Here is a 23,734-nt window from a genome sequence, read left to right as displayed (position 1 = left end):
TTCTTCTTTCGTAAAAAAAGAGAGCTCGATCGACTCGCGTTTTCTTCCTCTTCTTCTTCTTCTTTCGTAAGAAAAGAGAGCTCGATCGACTCGCGTTTTCTTTCTCTTCTTCTTCTTCTTCTTCTTCTTTTGTAAGAAAAGAAAGCTCGATCGACTCGCGTTTTCTTCTTCTTCTTCTTCTTCTTTTGTAAGAAAAGAGAGCTCGATCGCGTTTTCTTCTTCTTCTTCTTCTTTCGTAAGAAAAGAGAGCTCGATCAACTCGCGTTTTCTTCTTCTTCTTTCGTAAGAAAAGAGAGCTTGATCGACTCGCGTTTTCTTCCTCTTCTTCTTTCATAAGAAAAGAGAGCTCGATCGACTCGCGTTTTCTTCTTCTTCTTCCTTTTCTTCTTCTTCTTTCGTAAGAAAAGAGAGCTCGATCGACTCGCGTTTTCTTCTTCTTCTTCTTCTTTCGGAAAAAAAGAGAGCTCGATCGACTCGCGTTTTCTTCTTCTTCTTCTTTCGTAAGAAAAGAGAGCTCGATCGACTCGCGTTTTCTTCTTCTTCCTCTTCCTCTTCTTTATTTTAAGTGAAAAAGAAAGAAGAGGAGGGGAGGAAATTTTCTCCCCGCACACTTGGCGAGAGGGTAAAAGGGACGGTTGAAAGACGAGGCGAAAAGGAAGAAAGGAAAGGCGCGGGAGAGAAGAGCCAATTAGAAGTCATAGACTTGTCCAATTAACGTAGCGAGAAGCGACCGTCCAAACTCGGATCCCCCTCTGTTCTTCTTCTTCTTCTTCCTCCGCCTCCTCTTACCTTCCTCCCTTTCGGATTATAATTAGTTAATATATAGCGAGCGAGATTTTACGCGGATCTCGCGGCCGAGATCCGAATTAACGATCGTACTCGTGATCGCGCAAACGTGGCGATACGCGGCGCGAGAAAGCCCAACACCTCTCTTTTTCTCTCTTCGACCTTTTGCTCTCGATCGCCGTGACGGACGTTCGGGCAAAAAATACGTCTACGATAGTGATTTTAATCCCGTTTCGAGGGAAGATTATCCTTCGATCCGGATACCGGCTTCTTTTTCCTTCCGTTGTTTCAACCGTTTCGTTTCCATTCTCGTTCACAGAGATAGATAGAATTTTCGGGAGTTCGATTCGGCAGTCGGTGGAAGGAGGAGGAGGAGGAGGGATAGGTTAACGAGAATTATCGAGCGCGAGTTATTTTTTGTCGCCGGAAGAGGAAAGTTTTCGAGGGAAAACGAGAAGAAAAAATGAAAAGGGAAGAGGCACTTTGGCGCGTTTATATTCGAAACTAATCTCTTCCCCCCCTTTCGTCTTAACCCTACTTACTTTTCATCTTTTCGATTTTGTCGAGGTTCTTCAACCATCCGATATGCTGCCGAGTTTTTTCGGGTCAAGCGCATTTGCTCGCCCCGCATTACATTTCCAAGTGGCAATATCTTTGTATCGATCTCTCTCTCTCTCTCTCTCCGCCTCTGCTTTCTTCGCGCACGTAGAGATACGATAAGATCGTATGGCTGCTCGAGAATCCCTCCTTCCCTCTCTCTGTTCGATCGAACGGTCGAAGAAGACGTGGAAAAGCGGAAGCGCAAAGATCGTCGGGGCGGAAGACGCGAATAAAAGACGATTTTGTCGTGGATCGTTGGACTTAGTTGAAAACCCGTGTCGGACGGCAACTATTTATTACCGGGGTGGTGGTTCTGGTCGGGGAATCCGGTCCAGCGTGGCCGCTGCATATAAACATGAAGAAAGGGGCCGATGGTCGGGAGAGCGCGCGTATGCGCCGCAACTGACGCCGCACCGAGCATTCCCCGGATTTTCCGGGGAATCCGGGATCTTTGGTCGAATCTCCGCGTTGGATTTGCCGAGCGAATAAAACGCTCCGCGCCACGCCGACGCCACGCCGCCCATATCGCGCCGCACTTGGAATAATTCGAACCCTCCCCTCGTCCTCGGCGCTTGTTCGATCACCCATGTATTTGAAACGCCCGCTAAGATTCTTCTCTCTCTCTCTCTTTCTCAGGATGGCGTAGCAGATACGCGACGCGAGAACGAGGTCGTAAAAATTCAATGGACCTTTCCACCACGGCCCGATTTCCACGGCTCGGCTTTGATTCCCCGCGATAACCGGGGGAACGAGGGGAAACCGGCCAATAGCCGCTCGTGAACCGGTGTCGTTTCGAAACGATAACTAATATGGCTGAGCCAGCAGCATCCCCCTGAGAAGGGGGGATGGCCAGCCTCGGACGGTATACTTTGATAGCTTGCCGAGGCTTCTATCGGTCATATTAAGTAGCCTCCTCCAACTTCCTCGACCCTGCTCGATCGACCTCGTCCCTTCGACCGATTTATATATATATATTTGTATGTGTATATATATATATATACGCGGCCACCCGGCGCCATCCAGGCACCAACGAAGGTTGGATTTTTGCTTTTTCGAGATTTTCGAATCGATTCTATTCCATTTCCCTAAATATCCTAAATATTCGCCTTATCGCTCGACTTTTCCGCTCGCTCCGACCGAGAGAGCGAGAGGAAAAGAAAAGATCGAGGAGACTTTTCTACGAATGCTCGACGAATATTTTTCGAATATGAGCGAGCGAATTTTCTTTTTTCCCTTTTTTCTTTCTTTTTTTTCCCGTTTTGTTTGGCGAACCTTCGGTTTCCGGGGCTCGTTCTTTTGATTTCCTGTTCCTGGCCGGATCCGTGCGCCGCCGCCGCCGCCGCCGCCACGCGTTTTCCACACGGCACACGGTTCTCCGCCTCTTTCATCGTTCGACCATTATTCTAATGAAAATATGATGAGCGTCATTTCACTGACTGATAGCCGTTATTACCGCGTAACGTCCGCCGGCTGTGCACCCGTTTCCGACGCGCCGCTCCACCTTTGATTTAAATTGCGAACGTTTTCCGTGGCCGCCATATCTGCCAGAGTTTTCCTCCTCCTCTTCCTCCTCCCTTCCCCTCTCTTTTCATTTCCTGCGATTTTCAGTCGTCGGCCCGTAATCACGTTTGCACGGCTACGTGTATCCGCCGCCACTTACATTTTACCTCGGCGTCCGCACGGGGACGGGGAGTGGAGCAACGGCGAAGGCGACCGATGGAGAGAGGAGAGATTCGATAGGATCGAGAGAAAAAAAAAAGCATTCCTCCTCTTTATCCCGTTAACAAGCCTGTAAATTTCGCCGCATCCGTCTCGAATTTCCGCCACGTTTGTCCCTGGAAAAATCCAACCTTCGCCCATTATCCTTTTCCACGCGCTTCCCTTTTCTTCTCGTTCCTTTCTTTTTCTTCTTCTTTTTCTTCTCGTTTCTTCGCATCGGGGCACGCGGTAATTTACGTTATTTTTTTCGAGCGACGGTAAACGAGGGTGAACAACACCCCCCGGAAGAGGAAAGGTAACGGCGGCTTTCAAACCATTCCTATTTTTCCCCATCGCGTCGCCGTAACTCGAGAAGCTTGGACGAAACAATTCTATTACACGTATTGTTGCCAAGGTCTCTCTCCAGGGAGGGGAAAAAGGGGTGGAGGAAAGAGACGTTGTCGCGCGTGTCTAGCTTCTCGTGAAAAAGGAGGAGGGGGGGACAGACGCACAGTTTGTCCACTTACCGCGATATACCGCGTCCGAGACAATATCCTCGCCGAGCGATCCATCGATTTTCCCTTCCTTCCCTTCTTTCCTTTTTTCCTTCGAATCTTTTCTTCTTCTTCTTTTATACGATACGGCGCGTTTGCGATCGAAAAATGATAATTAGTACGCGAACGATACGATGGTCGTTATTCGGTTCGCGGGAGGGGGTGGGGAAAGTTTCTTAACGAGTCATCCGGAAAGGTTGCGTTCTCCTCGTTGCAACTTTTATCCGCGGAGAAAAAGGGAGAAAACTCGAGAGTGTTTCGTTGTTGGTAATTGTAGGAGAAAGTAGAGGGAAAGAGAAAAAACAATTTGGACCCTTAGCCTCCGGCGTAGGAAAAAAAAAAAAAAGAAGAAATTGGCCGATAGGTAGTAGTAGTAGTAGTAGTAGTAGTTTCGTAGGGCCAAAGGGACGATTGGAAGGCGAAAGAAATGGAAGAGGAAAAAAATAAGAAGGGACGATGTCTCACCGGGAAAGAGGGATTTCTCGACGAATCTCCCGGATTCGTCTCGTAAAGAAATTAGTATTCGTTCTTCTCGGTCCGCGTGATTCAATCTACGAGCTAAATCGAGTTGGCGAGCATGACGAAACACGCGCCCGCCGAATTAGCTCCGCTCGAATTTCGCCCCTTTCTTTTTACGCCGTCTCCCGCGATCTCCTCCGAGTTTTCTCTCCTCTTTATTCCTTCCTTCTTTCCTTCCTCCTCCCTCTTTCTTCTTTTTAATGGAATCGTCTCGCAGATTCCAGATCCTCGGATTAAAACTTTGCTCGCTCGTCACCTCCTCGCTAGGCCTCCCTCGACTACTCCATTCCGTTGCGCGTACGCGGTGGCCGGATCTCGAAATTATAGGAAATGGACGCGTTCGAAAAGCAAAAGCGAGACGGCGTAGCAATTAATTTACATCGATCCTGCGAATTATATTCGCCAAATACAGGAGGGGGAGGAATTAAACGACACGAATCTCGAATCGAAATATATATTCCGACGATCGATCGCGCGCGACGCGAATGCAAAGTCCGAAACGAGGAGTCGAGATTCCTTTCTTCCCTCTCTCTCTCTCTCTCGTTTTCCACCTCGATCGCCATTCCTCCCGCTCGATTCTTGGTAAACCAGGGGATTTTTCCCCTCCCTCCTGCGAGAATGCAAAGCCACCACCGGTGTCGCGCGGCTTCTTCCTTCCTTCCTTCCCCTCGAAAGAGAGAGAGGGAGAGAGCCGCCGTGTTTCGTCGATGGAATTTCATATTTATCCGGGTGTTGCGTGTTGTTCGGACTCGAAACGGATGCGACGACATCGCAAACACTCGTCGGTTTTCCGGCGAGAGTCGAGGATTGGATGAAACGAAGCTGGAGGGAGGGGAAAGGAAAACGGAGAGACGTTTGCCCTTCGTCTCGGGATTTCCTTCCTTCGGGTTTCGTTCGTTCGTTCGATCCTCGCCGCAAGAGACACGCGAATCGCCTTTTTCCTTCTCATTTCCCAATTTCTCGCTACTTTTTCTTTATTTCGTCTCGATTTCTTCGACGAGTTAAAAAAACGTCGAGCGAAATCGATGATCCATCCCGTTTTTCGTAAATATCGCGGAAATATCGGAGGAGGAGAAGAGCGGAATTTGGAAGGAAGGCGAGGAGGGAAAGGATGGAAGACGGTGTTGGTCGGTCGGAGAGAAGAGATCGACGAATCGGGCGAAATGGAGCATGAAATCGTAAAACCACTCCGCGAAAACGTTGCGGAAAATGGTTTGTTCGGGTTTGGAAGGGAGTTTGGTTAGCGGGTTGAATGGAGAAAATCGTGGCGCACGGGGCGAATATCATCGACTCTCGGATAAGAGACGCGCGCGTGCCGTGGTGGTACTTTCCCAAAGAACTCTCCTCTCCCTCCTCTTCCTTCTCCCGTCCATCCATTGTTAAATGCCGCGATAACCCTGAAACCGATTCAACGCGTTCTTCTTCTTCTCCTCCTCCCTTCCTTTATCGTTTTCTATTATCGGGGATGCCTCGAATTCCGCGTCCGAGCAATTCTTCCAGGCGGAATCGCGATACCGTGTTTGTCCACCATCCACTCCTCGTTCGATCGGACAATGGGTCCCCTTATCGAATGTATATATATATATATGTGTGTGTGTGGCCAATTCTTTCGAGAAGCTACAGGTTGGAAAGAGGGAGCCACGAAATCGGCGAGGAGCGAAGAGGGGTCCCGATCTGAAACTTGCGACCGCGAGAAAGTTTGATTGGAGCTGGAATAGTTGGGGATGGCACGGTCGCCGTACCGATCCTTTCCACCGATCGAGGAGCAAGGGGGAAAAAGCCAGAGTTGGCCGAAAACTCGCAGCTAATTTATGCTGCCGATTAATCCCTAATTAAAGCCGGACCGCTTTTTCGTCCGACCCGATGAAATATCTATCCTATCGCTCCATCCACGAAACCTTGGTCCAAGAAACGAACGAACGAACGCTCTTCTCTTTCGGATTTTCGACTTCGATTCCATCGTTCCCCTTTTCATCTCGAAGCGTTTTCTCGAGCTTTCGCTGGAGATGGCTCGGATTTCGGAGGGGAAAAAGTATGGGGAAGAATTAATATCGATATCGGAAAGAGAAAAATCTTCTTCTGTCGTTAAATTGCAGCGATATCCATTTTCAAAAAGATGGAAAGTCTCGGTATTTCAAGCGGGATGGGCGGCCATTATCTCGTGAAACGCAACGGTCAGTTGGACAACGATTGTTGGCTGCGTTAACGAATTTCTCGGGAGCGGAGAGAAATAAGATTCTCGTCTCGATTCTCGGATTTCGCGTCGATGCGCCGTTTAAAAGCACGGAATCGAACTACGGAGAGAAGGAGGAGGAGGAGGAGAAGAAGGAAGAAGCAACCGGTGGAAGAGACGGGAAATAAAACGTCCCCCAGGGACAACAAAAGGAGTCTCTCTCTCGTTCGAAGGCTGGAAATCCTGTTGGTCGGTGATTCTTTTACTTCGAAAAGAGTCAATATTGACCGTTCCGCGCCTCCGAGCTGGCTGTTCGTTAACCGTACAAGAATTTCTTCCCATCGCCGACGGTGGTTCACCGCCTCGCCGGAGGAAATCCCAGCTCGGAAACAGCGTTAAACGCTAATTAGGATCGCGATATAATCGCGATATAATCGCGCGGCTCAAACGTAGCCCGAGTTTTTTCCCCTCTTTTCCTTCCCTTTTCCGCCCCAACGTATCGGCTTTCCTCCTCCCCTCCTCCCCGTTTATATATCCGATAATTTAAATATCCTTTGATAGGTCGGAGAGGGTAGCAGCGCGTTGTCCCGGCGATCGAACGAAATTTAATTGGATCGGAAGCGTGGCCGTTCCGAAGGTGGAAAGTCGGGGGGAGGGTGAAAATTTGTCAGAGAGGGAGAGGGAGACGGAAACGGAGACGGAAGAAGGGGTGGGCAGTTTGCACGCGACAGTTTCGACCGGGGCGAAAGAATTATTTCGTGGGAATTATTTCGGAGCAGCAAGAGACGAACTTCTCCTTCCCTTCTCCGCCAACTCTGGATGGTTGCGCGCGAGCCAACGGGAACCGAAGATGCCACTTAGCCCTTGTGCAAATTTAATTCCCACCTGCCGCGGGGCTCGAAATTAGGCTAATGCCACGACGGGGACCCCTTTATAGCGCGCCGAAACGACGGATGCGCCCCCGACTTTCGATCGAAAATTTATTCGAAAACGACCTCGAACCAACTTGCGACGTCGCGTCACCGTTATATTCGCCACCATCCAGGCGAAAACGTTTTTCGTCCGAATGGAGAGACGAACGAGATTCCCGATAACGCTTCTCCTCCAGCTCGGACAGTTGGAAACTATGGATTAATCCCCCCGTAATTGGAATAATAGCGTAAGCGAACCCCGACGGTCAAATAATTGCCCGATCTCTCTCCAATCTCCCCGATAACCGCTACGACGACTTTCGATTCCCCTCACCCCTCTCGTCCGCCAATTTTTCCTCGCCGAGATCCGGGCAAATTAATATTTCAACGCGGATGGACCGCGATGGACGCGATATCTCCTTCCGAGAAATCTTTATCGCATTCCGTCGCCTTTCCCCCGGACTTCGCGCAATTTTCGCAACCACTCACCCCCTCCTCTCGCCCGATGATAGTTTTCCAGTATCGTTGGAAAAGGAAAAAAAAAAAATGGGTGAAATAATTGGGTAGTATCGTAGACAAAGGAGAGGGCGGGCGAGGCAAGGTAATTACACCGGAGGTGGACAAAGCGTGGACTCCGGGGCAGAACGATTATCGATTGCTTCGCTAGCTTCCCGTGTAATTTTAACCGCATTTACCGATGTTACGTTGTTGCATTATTGCTATATTACTGCTTCGAGTAATCGCATTAGCCGAATGCGGCTTTAATACGAGTTCGCGGGCATTTATCGCGGCGATGCGTTCGATAACGAACCGCGTATGGCCAACATTCTGTCGGATGCCTAAATATTCGAGCGAGCTCATTACACGGCTGAGACTCCATTTCCCCCGGCCAGGAACAGCCTCCTCGTATTTTTCCACCTTATCCGAAAATTCCCAACTTTTTCGCTCGGGGTTGCAATATAGGCGTAGCGAATAAACGCTAGAAAAGGACGATCTCGAGTCACGGAGAGAGAGAGAGATTCGATTCGATTCTTCGAAAGAGAAAAGGAGAAAAGTAACGATTGGCGTAAATCGTGAGATAATTCGCGCGATCGAACAAAAAGAAATACCGATCTTACGAAGAAGAAGAATTGGAGGAGAAAGAAAAGGACTTTTTTTTTCTATTTCTTTTGCGAGGGATGACGCAAAGGACGAGACAGGGAAAGGAGAGAATGATCGCGATGGAAGGGATAGAAAGAGAGAGAGAGAGAGAGATTCGATTTTTCGAAAGAGAAAAGGAGAAAAGTAACGATTCGCGCGATCGAACAAAAAGAAATACCGATCTTACGAAGAAGAAGAATTGAAGGAGAAAGAAAAGGACTTTTTTTTTTCTATTTCTTTTGCGAGGGATGACGCAAAGGACGAGACAGGGAACGGAGAGAATGATCGCGATGGAAGGGGTAGAAAGAGAGAGAGAGAGATTCGATTCTTCGAAAGAGAAAAGGAGAAAAGTAACGATTGAATCGGCGTGAATCGTGAGATAATTCGCGCGATCGAACAAAAAGAAATACCGATCTTACGAAGAAAAAGAAGAAGAATTGGAGAAGAAAGAAAAGGACTTTTTTTTCTATTTCTTTTGCGAGGGATGACGCAAAGGACGAGACAGGGAACGGAGAGAATGATCGCGATGGAAGGGGTAGAAAGAGAGAGAGAGAGATTCGATTTTTCGAAAGAGAAAAGGAGAAAAGTAACGATTGGCGTGAATCGTGAGATAATTCGCGCGATCGAACAAAAAGAAATACCGATCTTACGAAGAAGAAGAATTGGAGGAGAAAGAAAAGGACTTTTTTTTTTCTATTTCTTTTGAGAGGGATGACGCAAAGGACGAGACAGGGAACGGAGAGAATGATCGCGATGGAAGGGGTAGAAAGAGAGAGAAGGTTCGGAACGACTTCTCGCAAAGGAGGGGTTCTTTTCCCTTCCCCTTCTTTTACTCTTTTTCGCGAGAAGAATACGAGAAACTGCGAGTAAAAATATCCGCGAGGCGAAGTTGGAATCGAATTAAAAAGCTGGCCAAGCCAATTAAGGCGTTTCGCGAAAGTTTAAGAGATTCTTCCCGGAAAAGGGTAAGCTTTCCAGGTGCGCGGCCGTTTCCTTTTTTTTTCTATTACGTCGCCTTCCGCCTGGTCGCCGAACTGGGCGCCATTAAGCTGTTCGCTCTTCCGTGTAAATAGAAAGAGAAGGTGGATCGCGCCGGTGGACCCAATTGCGAGCGAAGAAAGGACTCGGTTTAATTTCGACGGAATTCGGCTCGTTACACAGCCTTCTCTCGCAATCTCCATCATCTTTTCCCCTCCCGATCCGTCTTTCCTGCCACGAATTTTCTGCCTCCTCCTCCTCCTCCTCCTCCTCCCCTCCTTTTCGAGCAAACTTCTACCGCGCGTCGTCGAAACCTTTGGCCGATCGTGCGTGCCGCGCCAACGCCACCTGTTCCCACCACCCTTTCGTTAAATATTAAATTTCCACCGCCGTCTCCGATAACGTCGATACAACGACGATATAGAGAACTCGTCTCGAGTTCTCCTCCGAATTCCGGCAGTTTCGTCCCAATGATTATTAATGATCGTCAAGGAAGAGAATGCAAAGGGACGTACCTTCGTAGACTCGAAGCTGCGCCTCCGCCGACACGGCGTCGCCGACTCCATTCTCGGCCAGGCACTCGTACATCGTGTTGTCTCGAACAGGCCTCACAGGCTCGATCCGCAGCAAAGCTCCGTTCTCGTAGTTGTGCACCAGATACCGTGACTGAGATTCTGAAACGGAGGAGATTGAATTAAAGGATTAGCGACTTTCTCAGATTCGAAATCGAGAACAAATTCGTTCGTTCCGATTTTTCATTGTAAAATTCGCAACGCATTCGAACTAACATAGATAGGATACGGGAGAAATCGGGAGTCGCGAAGTCCGGTCGGATGGATGGTTTCCGCTCGAAAGAAGACCAAGATTTGGCAATCTCGGTCGGTGTTCGCCGAGCGTGGATAGATCGCAGCAGGGCATGGTGTAACGAGGCGTCGGCTGGCGACAGTCGGTGCCCGCTTCCTGTCCCGAGCGAGCGTGAAATTTAGTCGAGAAGAAAAGGCGTTTGAACGCGACTCGTAAATGGAAACGCGAACGACGTAGTCGCGGAAGCGAGGGTGGAAAGAAAAAATCGATACGATTTCCATCGAATATATAATTTGGATCGAGGAGGTGAGAAGTTTAGGAAAACTTACGGGAAACTCTCTTTCCGTTTTTCCGCCAGTGAATCTGGGGCGGTGGCGCTCCCTCCGCTGTGCAGTAGAAGCTCGCTATCCCGCCTGCCTTCACCTGCTGCGATTGTGGCCTCACCAGGATCGTCGGTGGACCTGCGAGCACAAGATCAAGGGAAGCCTTTGATTAGACACGAGTACACAACGCCTCGGCCCGTTTCGATGCCCACGGTTGCGCCTCGAGTTAACGAGCCTCACGGACATGCCAGAGGTTTCTCTACGTCGTGAAGGAGTGTAGCGTTTCGTAAAGAACGATCATCGAGCGAATTATGGCAACAAGATCGTGGGCGCGTGCGTTTCCGGTCGGAAGGAAAAGAGAGAGATGATCGGATTCTCCGTGTCGGAGCAAACTTTTCGTGTTATTGGATTAAAAAAAAAAAAAAAAGGAAAAAAAGGAAAAAAAGAGAGGAAAAAAAAAACATACAAGCAAAACGGGGAGGGGAAAAAAATTGGGTAATATGTATGAGAGAAAAAAGAGGGATGGGAAAAAAAAAACGTTGTCACGAGCATTCGTAGATTCGATAGAATGGAAACTCGTGTAAACTCGATAAACGAAATTTGCTATCGCGGGAAATGGAGTAACGTTGAAATCGAGGGGACAAATAGCGCGAACGCGTCGCGTGTCGTAGGGAAACACGCGCGGATCGGAATTAGAGGACTCGACGGGAAAATTTGAAAACTGGCTCGACGCGCTTTTACCCATAAAGCTGTGGTAAAGAGATCGTTCCACGACTGACGGACGGATGGATGGATGGACGACGCTCCTTGGTCTCTTCCTCCAAGTCTTCCTCCTCCTTCTCCTCCTCGTTCTCCACTGCAACTTGGTCCCGACTGGAGACGAAGGGCGACCGGAGCGAGAGGCGTGCCATTCGGAGCGAGACTACCGACCCGAGTATTAAATTGGTCTCGAAAGTTTGCGATCGCACGGACCGTTTATGGCCACTCTTCCATGGATCGTCGAGAACGCTCCGACTTTTTCCATCTTCCGATCGGCCCTGAATCTTCGGTTGAAAACAAATTGCACGGTCGTCCGCTCGAACGACGCGGTTCGTGGGCTCGCGAAAACGTTGGACCGTGTCCTCCTCTCCCTCCTCCTCCTCCTCCTCGAGCATCTCCTTCGCTGGAGCAACGAAAACTCGCGAGAAGCGGTTCAATCCGGCGATCAACCCGTCGGAAAAATGGATGTTTTTCAGCCGCGCGGTAAACCCGTTCGCACGTACGGGACGCGTCGTTCGATCTCTGCGATCGATCGTTTCGATTTCGCCCCTTCTCGGAATCGAGTTCGAATTTCGGATCGAATGGAATGGGATGGAATGGGATGGAATGGGATGGAACGGGATCGAAACGAAACGAAACGAAACGAAACGAAACGAAACGGAACGCGCGCGGTTGGCTGGGCGCGGGGAGGGAAAAAAATTGTGGCGCCGCGCGATCGCAAAATGGAAGATTATCGCGGGAAAGGGGGAAGGGAGGAGGGGGACGGCGCGCGTCGAGAGGACATCGCGTCGAATAGAGAAGGGAAATTCGTGCAACGACGAACGCGTTAATCTATCGGCTCTGCGATGAAAAGTGGGTAGGGCGGGCGCGCGGGATGCAATTTAAGGTAAATATTATTCCATCGGCGAACCATCGATAATTTTTGATCGAATCGCTCGTTCGAGATTATTGGTATCGGGTCGGGTCGCAATGTGGCCGGACACGTGACGATTATCATAACGAAATAGTTGGAAACTGGTGCATTAATCGAGCGCAATCCAGCGCATGGACGGACTTTTAAATATTCGAGTCGCTTTCGGCCATCGATCGAATCGTTTCGTCCTATTCCCGTCGAAACGAGCCAACTTTCCAAACCGTTCCTTCGACCGACTCGAAAAACGACTCGCCGCTCGGATCGCGTTCAGCCAAAAATTCACCTTTCGCGCGCGCGCAGGTTTCGAGCGTAGCATGGCGAAGCGAGAAAAAAAGAAAGGAAAAGAAAAGAAAAGGTGGGCGAATGGAGCGAGGCGAAAGTCGTGGCTGCGGGATAACGAAGGATCGCGCGGTGGAAGCGATCGCGGGTCCGTGTAAAAAAGCAACGGTCCAAACCCGTATCTCATGGTTAAAGTTTATACCGGTTTGGCAGGATCTCGGCGAGGCGAGGCGAAGCCGAGGGTGGGCGAGGAAAAGTTTCGCTCGCGAGGCAACTCGCCTCTATTACGCTTTATAGCCCGCCGCGACGTAATTGAAAAAGTAGCCGATAACGGCGCGATCTGCATAAGATTTGAATAAAATTACCCGGCCGACGCGTTGCGAAATCGATCGCGCGGGAATCCTTCCTTTCTCGCAACGGAGAGATTTCCAAGTCGAAAACGCGCGCGTCCTCCTCGCGCTGAGAGAGGAGGGGGGTTGTCGATGGCATTTCGCATCGATTGTAAACGGAGGGGGGAGGAGGAGTAGTAGTTTATGCGGGAACTGGATGGATGCGGATTCTCGTCGTGGACGACGCGAGCGTGGATGACGTTCCCAGGGCAGGGAAAAGGAGGAGAGGAGAGGATGGAGGGAGAGAGGATGGTTGTGGTCGTGGGGCGCGGCTGCATCCACGTCGAGCGTGCATTACGCGAGCGCAGGTTTATCGCAAATAATTGCGCGGCAACCTTATTCGCATTTTACCGTATCGAAATTCGAGGTCGGTATCGAGCGGGTCGGCGGTGCGTGTTCCGCGCGATCGAGACCTCTCGTTCGGGAGCAGGGCAAATATTAATTTAAATGGGTTTTCAACCCCTCTACCATCCTCGTGGAACGGCGTTCGCGTATCAACGAGGAACGAACGAGTCCGCCAGCTTCGCCTCCCGGAAACCTTCTCCACCGCGTTTTCTACTCGTTTGTACGGGAGTACAATGCGCCAACAATGGAGAATAGAATCCCGCGTGGATTAAATAATGAAAATTTTCCGCCGTTCTCCGCCCAACCGTGAAATTGAATTTACGTGGCACAGAGAGAGGGGGGGGAGGAGGAGAGGAGAAAGGAGGACCGTCATTGGCCACCGTATTTAAGTATTATTATTGCTCGCCATATCGCCCCGGATCTTCCCCGACGCGTAATTCCTTTCGTTATCTCCCCGATCCCTCTCCTCCTCGATCGCGTCGAGCCTCGACGACTCCTCGTTTATTTTTCTCTACGTAAACGTGCGCGTCTACGTAGACTATCCGGCTTCGGCCCGATTACGAACGTGGGAAAAGATATTCCCGGCGCGTTTCGATTCGAACCGGGCGAAGCTCCCGAAATAAATCGACCCCGTTCTTTTTCGTCCTTTTTAGAAACCCGGGTCAACCGGACAAACCGGCGATGCGGTATTCCGGTGAAAACCGACCGATGAAATTTTTAATACCCATTCGCGATCGAAATCGCTCGAGTTAACCGATTCGTGACAACGCGATTTCAAGATTTCGATTCTTGACTCATCCGATCCTCGAATTTCGAGGCTCGAAAAAAGTTGCCTCTCGAATCAAAAGAAGATTCGTCACGATTCTCTACTATTCCACGTATTACATCTATTCCTCCTTTTTCCCTCCCACAAGCGTTCGCGCGCGCAAAGTGAAAAGAAGACGCGACGTCTCCGAGGGCGATTTGTCGGCCGCGGATTATCCCTTTTTTTTCATCCCTTCTTTTTCTTAACGGGAGATAAGTAACGGAACAAAACCGGGAACAAAGGGACGAATTCCCTCCCCTTGGACACTCGCCTTGTTTTTATCCTCCAAAGATATCCTCTCGCGAGAGAAAGAGACCGGATCGATCTCGTGGCTCTGTTACGTGGATACATCCCAAGTCAAATTTGCCCGCTACGCAAACACGGCGGTTGGACGCGCTTATTTGTCCGCGTTTATGCGATCGAGACGGGAGAGGGCGGGGAGGGACGGTCTATATGTGCATAGACGCATCGGACGGAATAGCACGGGGGGAGAGGGACGGAGATCTCGTCGATAGCGTATATGCAAAGCGATCGCGTTTTAACCAACTTCTGGGCCGGGAATTTCCCATTAGCTTTGGAAAGTCGGGAACGGGATTCGGGGGACAATGGCGTTTCGGCGTATTTCGGGGGGGGGGGGGTGGCCTCTCTCGTTCCGACGAGAGAGATCGAGGCCGCCGCGTCGAACGATTTCGAATCAACGCGTCTGGTAGGGCGTGTAATTCAATTTGAATATGTATGCGTAGCCCCCAAAATCCGACCGTGTTTCGCCGATGATTCGCATCGCCGCTCGCGTAACCGTTCTTCGCGACCCGATTTGCATCCAGCTCGCCAGTTTTTCTTTGCCGCCGATCCGTCGGATTCTAGCCTCTACCATCCTTCCCCGCCACTTAAGAGGGAAGGTCTCCACGGATCTATAACGATGGTACGAAGGGGGAGGCGAGGGGGAAGAACGCTAGGACCTGCGCTAAATTTATGCAAATGTATGCCGGCAATATTCTAAATAAGTAGCTTCGCCCCCTCCAACAACGTCCGCCGCCGCGTCGTCTTCGAGATATTCCCGAGAGTAAATTTGGCCTTCGATCGTTTCGAGGAGGATCGAAAGGAAAGGAAAGGAAAGGAAAAATTGATAGGTCGAGCGAATTTTCGAACGCCTCTTATTTCGCGCGCCTTTGAAATCCTTTTTATTCGGAGAAACGCATAGGCCCGACGAAAGAGAGAAAGAGGTAGGAGACACGTAGCAACTGCCGAGAGCACTTTCGTATCTCGTTTCGAGTGGGGAGCAGCAACCGGCTTAGTCCGGTCGAACGCTACCGCGGCCCGCTATACCTCCGTAACTGGCTTTTAACGCTAATAGTGCTTTCAGACCCATTTAAAAGAGCATTTACGAAACGGAGAAGAACGCAAAAGTTTAATACGGTCTACGGCTCGCGACCCGTATTTGGTCTGTCGGGGATACTTGAAAAATTAAATTCTCCGGAGAGCGGAGAAGTTTATTTTTAAACCGGTATCGACCCGATTTTGCATCCCACCGTTGCGCGGAATTCGCGCCAACTGTTATATATACATATAGATGGAGAAGGGTCGATTCGAAGGAAGGAAGGAACCTACCACAGCGAGGAGAAGGACGAGCGGAGAAGGAGGAGCGAGGGCGGGACACGCGGGGATAGGATTAGAAAGGTATGAGCGCGCGCCGCCGCCACCACCACCACCACTCTAATCAGCAGTCGACGTTTGAACGCGGTTAATTGCGCTTCAATTAGCCGTTGGTAGCGGAGTGCGACTTTCTTGTTCACGGTTCGCGCGTGGAACTTTCGCAATCGTCTGGTCGTGCGGTGCAATTAGCCACCGAGGAGCCCTCCCTCCCTCCTCCTCCGCCGCGCGGCATCGGAAGAAGATCGGTAAAAACCGCGGCGCGAGATGTACCGGAGAGAAAATTACCCTCCCTCCCAAGATAAAGTCCAAGTTATATACCCCTCGTTAAACGGTGACTGACTCGAGAGAACTCGGGTTCGCTCTCGATTCTCCCTTCCGTATCTCCCCGACGTACAAATTATACGGGGGCGACAGTTTTCGCGACCTTAATGCGTTCGTCGCGCGTGCTAGTTTCACGGCCGAATCGATAGACGAGGCGCGGACGAAATTTATCGCTCGTTAAGAGGCTCGGGTCACGGAGAGAGACGGAGAGACAGAAAGAGAGATTCGAAAGAAAAACCTGTCTTCGATAAAATTCGATTTCGAGCCAATCTCTCTCTCTCTATCGTCCTCTCTGGACGATATCGAGCGGCCGGTCGAGGAGAGAGTCGGTCGGTTCGCGAATAAATCACGGAATCAATTCCGATACGTAGTCGGTGCCGCCATAAATAAAATCCGCTAGATATCGTAGATCGGGGGGGAGGGTAGATGGAAGAGCAAAGGGGGGGGGGCGAAACAAATGACAGCGCATAAGCGGGCAGAAACATTCGAAAGTTGGTCCGTGCCGCACGCTCGACACGGGTTGCGCGCGCGAAAATTTGAAATTCAAAGCGGTGGTGCAGCGGTGCTAGACCCCTTCCCCCCACCCCCGATAAGAGGCTCGGACTCGGTGCAAAAATACGCATTAGCGGATTTGAAATTTAGATGGACGACGGCGGTGGTGGTGGTCATCCGAGCGAAATCGAGTGCCGGCCCTTGAAAACAGGCCGATTTACGCCGGCTTCCCCGCCACTCTAACGACCCTCTTGAAACGCGAGGAAACATAGAGGAGGCCACGCGAAACAAACTCCTTCAGACGTCGCCCCCACCACTCGCGCTACCGCTTCCTTTCCTGCTCTCTTTTCCTTCTTCCAACCTTTCGAGATATATATTTGCCGAAGCAAAGTTATTCGCGATTCGGAAGGTAAACTCGCAACGCGCCCACTTTCCGCTCTTCCTTCGTACTTACTTGTCATGTATGTGATGTACTGCGAGTCGCTGATGTTTCCTGAAACAAGCTCGTTGAGTCCACGTATCATCGTCGTATCGTGAGTCGGAGGGGAACGGCTCGTGGACCTCCTCCAAACTCCGTCCCGTCATCATTTACGATTAGTACTGCGATTCCCCCTTCTTTTGTTCTCCATTTATCAGAAATTTGAGCAAACGACGCGGCGTCGATTTCGCGAGCAGAGAGAGCGCATTTCACCGGTGGAAAAAAAGGGACGGTCGACGGCTCTCCGAGGCAGCAAGCTGGAAAGCTCTCGGAAGAGCGCGAAACCGTGAAGAAATCGCGTAGACGCGCGCATTCGTACGCGAGGTCGTAAAACGTTCGAAGGATCGTTGGCCGCCTCGAGAAACCGCCTCGAGCCGTTTCTTCTCTCCTTAAATATTTATTATTCGGCCACGCTTTGTTACTCCACTTTTTCCCCGACTTCTCCTCCTCCTTTCCCATTTTTTGTCGCGTCGGGAAAATATTTCCCCGCGACGAGATTTCTTCTTCCTTTCGACCGTCGTAACGAAAATCCTCTTTCGAGAAACGCGCTTCGATATCGATCGTTTTCTCTAACACGACAGAGAAAGAGAGAGAGAGAAAGAGGGGAGGCTCATTTTCATTTCCTCGGAGAGAGATTGCTATTCTTTCCTCCGTCGCGTAAACGGTTCAACGGTTTTTTTTCGCCGATTTCTTCTCCGCCCCAGTTTGCGAACCCGTCGATGATTCTTACTTAGTTAGGACGATGAGAAATTCTTGGCGGGATCGGGAACGAGACGATCGACTCGAGATCGAGGAAATATATTTAAATGGGTCGGACGGTTATATCGGCGTGATTACCGCGAAAGCACGTCGGCATCGTAGCTGGCGATCCGCGCATAGCTGACCTACATACACGCGTACTTGGATCGAGTAGGTAGCAGAGAGAGAGAGAGACAGAGAGAGATTCGTATCGCGATCACGATCCCGGACGCGGGCTACTTTCGCGCGCCGCAACCTATCTCGTCCACTTATCGTCTATCGCCGTACTCGCTATTTATTTTCCATCCACATCGCTAAACATCGTATCGATGCACGTGTTTCGACACTCGATCCACCAACATCTTTTTCCCTCCTTCTTTCCATTTTCTTCAACACTTCTCTTCTCCTTTTTCGTTCGATTCGCGAAATTCGTGGGAGGGATGGAAAGGATCGATCGGTGAAACAAGCCGAGTAATCGATGAGAATTCTCGAAATAAACGCGCGCGGTTATACGTATTTAATGGAAACGGGGTGGGGAAAAAAGTAAAGAGGGGAGGCGGACAGTGAGCTCGTTTCCAACGACACGGAATAATTCACGAGGAAACTGGTAACGCGGCGGCTAGGTTACGATTCGTCGGGGTATTCGTGGCAATAATTAACGGGGCTCTCGAGCCGAGCGTAAATAAAAGTTTGGGGAAACGCGCGGGGGATCGATCGGCGCATGTGCCGGATAAAAAAGGGGTTTGCCCCCGCCGCCCCCGTGTAATTTTTATCACCGTCCGTTTCGCTCGATATCATTTCTTCGTTCATCGATCCGCGTCGATCCGTTCCACGATGAACGGACACGGCGCGGCGACGAATAGGAGATCGAGCGGTGAAGCGAGCACCGTCGATCATCGCCGCGACGCGCGCGTTGCAGGCGCAGTGTCTAATGGGAGGGGCCGGGGGAAAAATTAAAAAAGACGTGGGACCGCGCGGCGGTGTTTCGTTGACGGAAAGAAACGAGTTCGATTAAATTTCCGAGGTGGTTGGGTCGAAAATAAACGGGACGGGAGAGGAGGAGGAGGAGGGAGGGGAATCGATGGTTCCGACCCGGATTAATTTTGCGGAATCGGCGGCCGTGAGTCCGAAATCACGTTTAACGTTCGAACGTTGGGACGTACGATTGCGGATGGACGCGGTCAAGAGGATGGCTCTCTCTCTGTTTCTCTCTTTCTCTCTCTCCGGGGAATCGTGATCTACGACGTTGGCGTGGTCGGTAGAGACACGGTCTACCTACCTACCTACCTGTCTCTACGAAATTCGTGACTTTGATTCGAACCGAGAAGCGAGATCTGTTTCTTTCTCCATCGAACGATCGATGCGATACGTTGATAATAGAATAATCGAGAGAAAGGGCGGAGATTGGAGACTAGAGAGAGAGAGAGGGAGAGGAGATTTTGCGAGGAGCGGGCCGCAATCGAGTTTCCTTACGCGGTGGAACGCGGAAAGTTCTTCTCACCGATTGGCCCCTAAAATCGTGCCCCATTGTGAATATAATGGGGCCGCATAGCTCGGCCATAGTGCGACCGACCGATTGGAATCGAGTCGTCTCGAAAAGCAAGGGTTCAGAGAGATTTCAATTGTCCACGCCCGCCACTGTCGTCGTCGGCAGTTCCGTACCTCGAATAGCCTATGTGGTGTCTATACCGGCCGCTAAGAGGGTGGAATTGATTAAATAATTGGCCCCTTAGATCGGGGGCTAGTTTCTGGAATGAATACGCTGGCTCTGGGCCAAGGCTCGTTCGACCTGTCGAGAATCGGGGGGAGGAGGAGGAGGTGGTGGCGGCGGTGGTGGGGGAAGACGGTGTGGAGGAAGGGGTCGAAAACCGCTCCTTTGCACCCCGAGTACTTCGCGCGACCACCGCATGGCTACCTCGATAAAGACGAAAGAAAGGAAGAGAGAGAGAGGTCAATGACGAAGAATCTACGTAATCGTAAGGGATGAATCGTCGCTTGCGTGAGATGATTCGAGTTTGGAAACGCGAATTAGTAGCGAATTTCATCGACATCCTCGATTCTCGCGACGCGTTAAAGACCTCGAGATACTTGCCGCGATAACCGTTGGAGAGAGAGAGACTCGTTTCGAGCGATAGGAAGATTAAAACGATCGTTGCCCAGTGTTGCCGCGCTAATTAGCGCTTGGTTTCCACGACACGTCGAGTTCAAGTCGACTAACGTATCAACTCTAGTCGTTCGTACAAACTCTACATTTCCTCTGCTCGGTCTAATCGTCGCCTAAAATTTCCTCGACCCCTTTTTCTCCGAGAGACAAGTTATCGCCGCGATCGATCGATATAGCAGGATACTCGGACGGGGAGCGAATCGATTCGACCGACGATCGTCGGACGAAGGGTGCGGGTGGATGCGCGATAAGGATAGCCGATGGCACGACCACCATCACCGCAGCTTCTACTTCTCTCGGGCGCGGTGGACCATTTCGATGCCGATCACGAGGAAGCGAGGGAGGAGAAGGGAAGCGGGGGGAAGGAAGGTAGGCAAAGCGGTTTCGGAGGGTCTTCAGATAATAGACATAAATATTCTCGGGGTTTTTCGGATTTATATTTCGCGCGTATCAGCCATCTCATTTGCATGGAGAATTTAGTGGTGCGCGACGCAGCCTTTGCGCCATCGTTTTCGACCGCTTACACGTACACCAGGATCCCGGTGATCGCGCGCACGGCTGCCACTACCACTACCAACGATGGTGGTAGTAGTAGTAGTCAAACTCGGCAACAAAAGGAACGAGAGGAAGCGAGAGAAAGGGGGAGGAGAGAGAAAAAAGCAGACGGAATGAGAAATGGAGGAAAAACGAAGGGCAACGTTCAGAAGATATAGCCGGTCGATATAACTCCCGGCTAAGCTACGCTATTGAAAAATGATATTCTAGTCCCGCGAATGAAATATTATCGCTTCCTGTTCCGTCGCGCCATCTCTTCGTGAATAGCCCCTTCGTTCCCGTCTACTCGGAGGATACTCCAACTCGCCCTCTCTTTTTCCAAAATCAAAGGCAATCAACGAGGCAGCGCTTATTCTTCAGCGTTTCTCTTTCTCTCTCTTTCTCTCTCTCGGTTGGCACGAAAATCGGAAGTAAGAAGAAGAAGAAGAAGAAGAAATGGAAGGGGAGCAGATTAGACGGGAGAGAGAATCGGCGGGTAAACGATCGGGGCGAAATATCGATAACGACGGGGAGGGGGGATTCGAAAAGCGGAACGCGGTGGAATCGCTGGAGTAATTCCCTTTTACGGGTTCCATCGGCCCGTTCCACGGCCGGATAATGTCGTACGGCGAAAGAGAAACATAAGCGTGGCAATAAGAAAAGCTGCGGAGGCCGTGCTACGAACGAGCTGAATCGGAGGAAAAAGAAATTCTCCGCCCCGCCACCGCGAGAGAACCGGCCACGATTTTTACTCACGAGTTTTATGATTTAAATCGACCCCGCTCCGCCGATATTCTTTTCGATTTCGCTTCCCCCTGCGGCGAGTCGGGAGTCAGCGCTTGATTTTACGCTTTATTTTTACGATATACCTCCGCGCACGGTGCACGCAACTTTTCCTACCAGCACTTCCTCCTCTCGACGAGATCTCGCGAGTCTTGCATTTCTATCTCGTTGTCTCCCCCCTTTCCTCGCCACTGTCTGCTCGATGTTATCGCGGAAAAGAACAATTTCACCCCTCCCCATCTAACGCGTTCTTCGCATCCGATCCCGACGACTCGATCCTGCCCCTCCTCCCCAAACACGTTGCGCGCAAACACGTTCAACCCATTTCTCCTGGTATCTCGCAAAATGCACTCGATGACGATATGCACGCGGTGTGCATTTCGGTTGGCTCGCGGTGAACCGCGCGCTATGATCAGAACGGCGTAATAACGAGAAAGCATAAATTGACAATTTGTCTCGGAGTATTGGCTCGGTCGGCCACCGGCCAGGTCAAACGAAATAATTGGTGCTCCCTGTCAAGTATCGCGTCCTCCTCTCTCTCCCTCCTCCTCCTGCCTTTCCAAATGTTTCCCTCCGATCCACGTTGCGCGAGAAATTATCGTCCGTGATATTCGAGCACGTAAGCGTGCAATTTTACCATCGATCCGAGAAGCTCTAGGATAAATCCCTGCAAAAAGGGATACATATATGTGTATATATATATATATAGAAAGACTGTTCCCGTTAGGGAAACGGTAAACACGAGCGTGGAAAGTTATCGGCGAGAAAGAATTACGAATCGATATCGAACGAACGCGTTATTTTCTTTCAAACTCGCGAATAAACGGCAATTCTGCAGGTGGCGCGAACGAGTCTTCTATTTATATACGCGTGTATATGTGTGTACACGTATATGCGCGTATATATGTCGCGCTTCAAGAACGGGGTACGGCCAGTTATACGCTCAATTCGGTACGAATGAGCCCCAACGGAGAAATAGTCATAAACCTTTCGGTGAAAATTCAAACGCGACCCGGCTTTCCGAACAATTTACTTCGAACTCGCGGGGGCACGCGATGCGATACTCCCACTCTTTCTCTTTCGACTCGATTCACGGATTCGAGACAGCCGAGCCAACCATCCGTCCGACCGAGACCTCGCGCGGCTCTCAATCGCATCCGTTCCTCGATGCCGTTCCTCTCAGCGGAGCGGACAAGTAACGGAGATGAAAATGCAACGATCGAAAAACGTAACTACATTAAAATCGGTAGACGCGAGTCTTCCTCTCTCGAACAAGTTTGCGTTGAAAATTCGCCAGGGAAAGATATATTTTTGAGCGATACTAGGCGACGTTTCCGAGGAAGACGTGGACGGAGGAGGAGTTATTCGGTTAATAATTCGCGTGGCAATTCGAATCGAGCCGTGGCAATCTCGCGGGGGGGGAGAAAAAAAGCAGAGATTGCGGGGCGAACACGCACGGACCACGCAACACTCGCATTTTTCAAACGAGCCACAATCCTTCGACCCTTCGTCGAAAAAATTCCACCGCAACTTTTCTTCCTTTCGATGTTAACGAACGCTCGGTTGGATACGGGTGGAAGGAAAAAAAGAAAATTAAAGGCTGTTCCCATTCTATGGCTCGTATCGATCACACCCCCATTAGTATCTTGGATCGCCGGGAGGGGTGGGTGTAGTAAGTACTCGGTTTTAAACGTTCTCGGAGAAGGAGATTGAGGATTCGTTGGACGCCGCCAGGGAAATATCCTCGAGGTATCCACGGGTCGTGAATCGAAATGGAGGAAAAGAGTAAGCGCGATCTCGAACGGAATCGGCGAAAAAGAATATATATATATATATATACACACACGTATGCATGTATATAGAGAGGGATTGGCCGCGTTTGGTTCGAGAAAAAGCGGGGAGAAAAAGGGTGGTTAACCGTTTCGCGAAGGTAAACGGGAAGCGATTAGGAGTTTCCCCTCTCGTTCTCGATACCAAGGGGAACGAATGGTTGGCCCCTCGGAGCGAAGTGGCCCTCGAGTGTCATCGTAGCTTTTAATTAAGCTTCACTTGCCCGTGCAAACTTTGTTGTTGGACGCCGGGGCGTAGACTCCTCCGGGACAGGGTCAGGTAATTCAGTCTGAACGGACCAACAGGAACGAGAAGTTTATATTGGTAGACTAACGGGAGGCGACGCGTCGCCTCTATTATTATTATGTTTCGCATTTCTCCTTCGTGCTGCGCACTGTCGCACCCGAAAATAAAATTCTCTCGTGGCCGAGGGAAAAGAGAATCCTCCGCTCTGTTTTTCGCCTCGGCCGAAAAAACGGCTGCGAGAGCGGTCGGCGGAGGAGAAGGAGGGAGGGGCGTTGGAGCGGAAAACGGGTCAACAATCGGAACGAGTACGTTCTTAAAACGTACGCCGGTTATTTTACCCAGTCTCCGCGTATTCTTCGAGTTGGCGGGAACGGCGCGGGGTTGTTTTTGCCGAAAGTAAGCCACCGGTAAGGTCCCGCGGGATCAGCCTTTATTTTCTTTCCGAACTCGACCTCGAGCTTATCTCGTCCCCAAGTGTTTTGCCGCATTAACGACTAATCCTTGGAAAATAATTACGCG

General features: G+C 50.5%; 1 protein-coding gene across 17 annotated transcripts in view; it reads right to left on the bottom strand.

The window, feature by feature from the left end:
- Nucleotides 1–23,734, bottom strand: part of LOC413569 (tyrosine-protein phosphatase Lar) — a 202,672-nt gene that overhangs the window by 51,083 nt on the left and 127,855 nt on the right. For 15 of the 17 annotated variants that reach the window (XM_026445046.1, XM_026445056.1, XM_026445045.1 and 12 more), the window contains exons 4-6: nt 16,897–16,935; nt 10,493–10,624; nt 9,875–10,033 (exon numbers count right to left, since the gene is read on the bottom strand). In XM_026445046.1, the coding sequence (XP_026300831.1) occupies nt 9,875–10,033; nt 10,493–10,624; nt 16,897–16,935 (330 nt within the window). The remainder of the gene's footprint in view (nt 1–9,874; nt 10,034–10,492; nt 10,625–16,896; nt 16,936–23,734) is intronic. The other 2 variants (XM_026445053.1, XM_026445057.1) reach the window with 1 other exon arrangement.

This window comes from Apis mellifera, linkage group LG14 (genome assembly GCF_003254395.2).
Source record: "Apis mellifera strain DH4 linkage group LG14, Amel_HAv3.1, whole genome shotgun sequence".
NCBI classification, from domain to species: Eukaryota; Metazoa; Arthropoda; class Insecta; order Hymenoptera; family Apidae; genus Apis; species Apis mellifera.
This window is presented reverse-complemented; position numbering and strand designations above follow the sequence as displayed.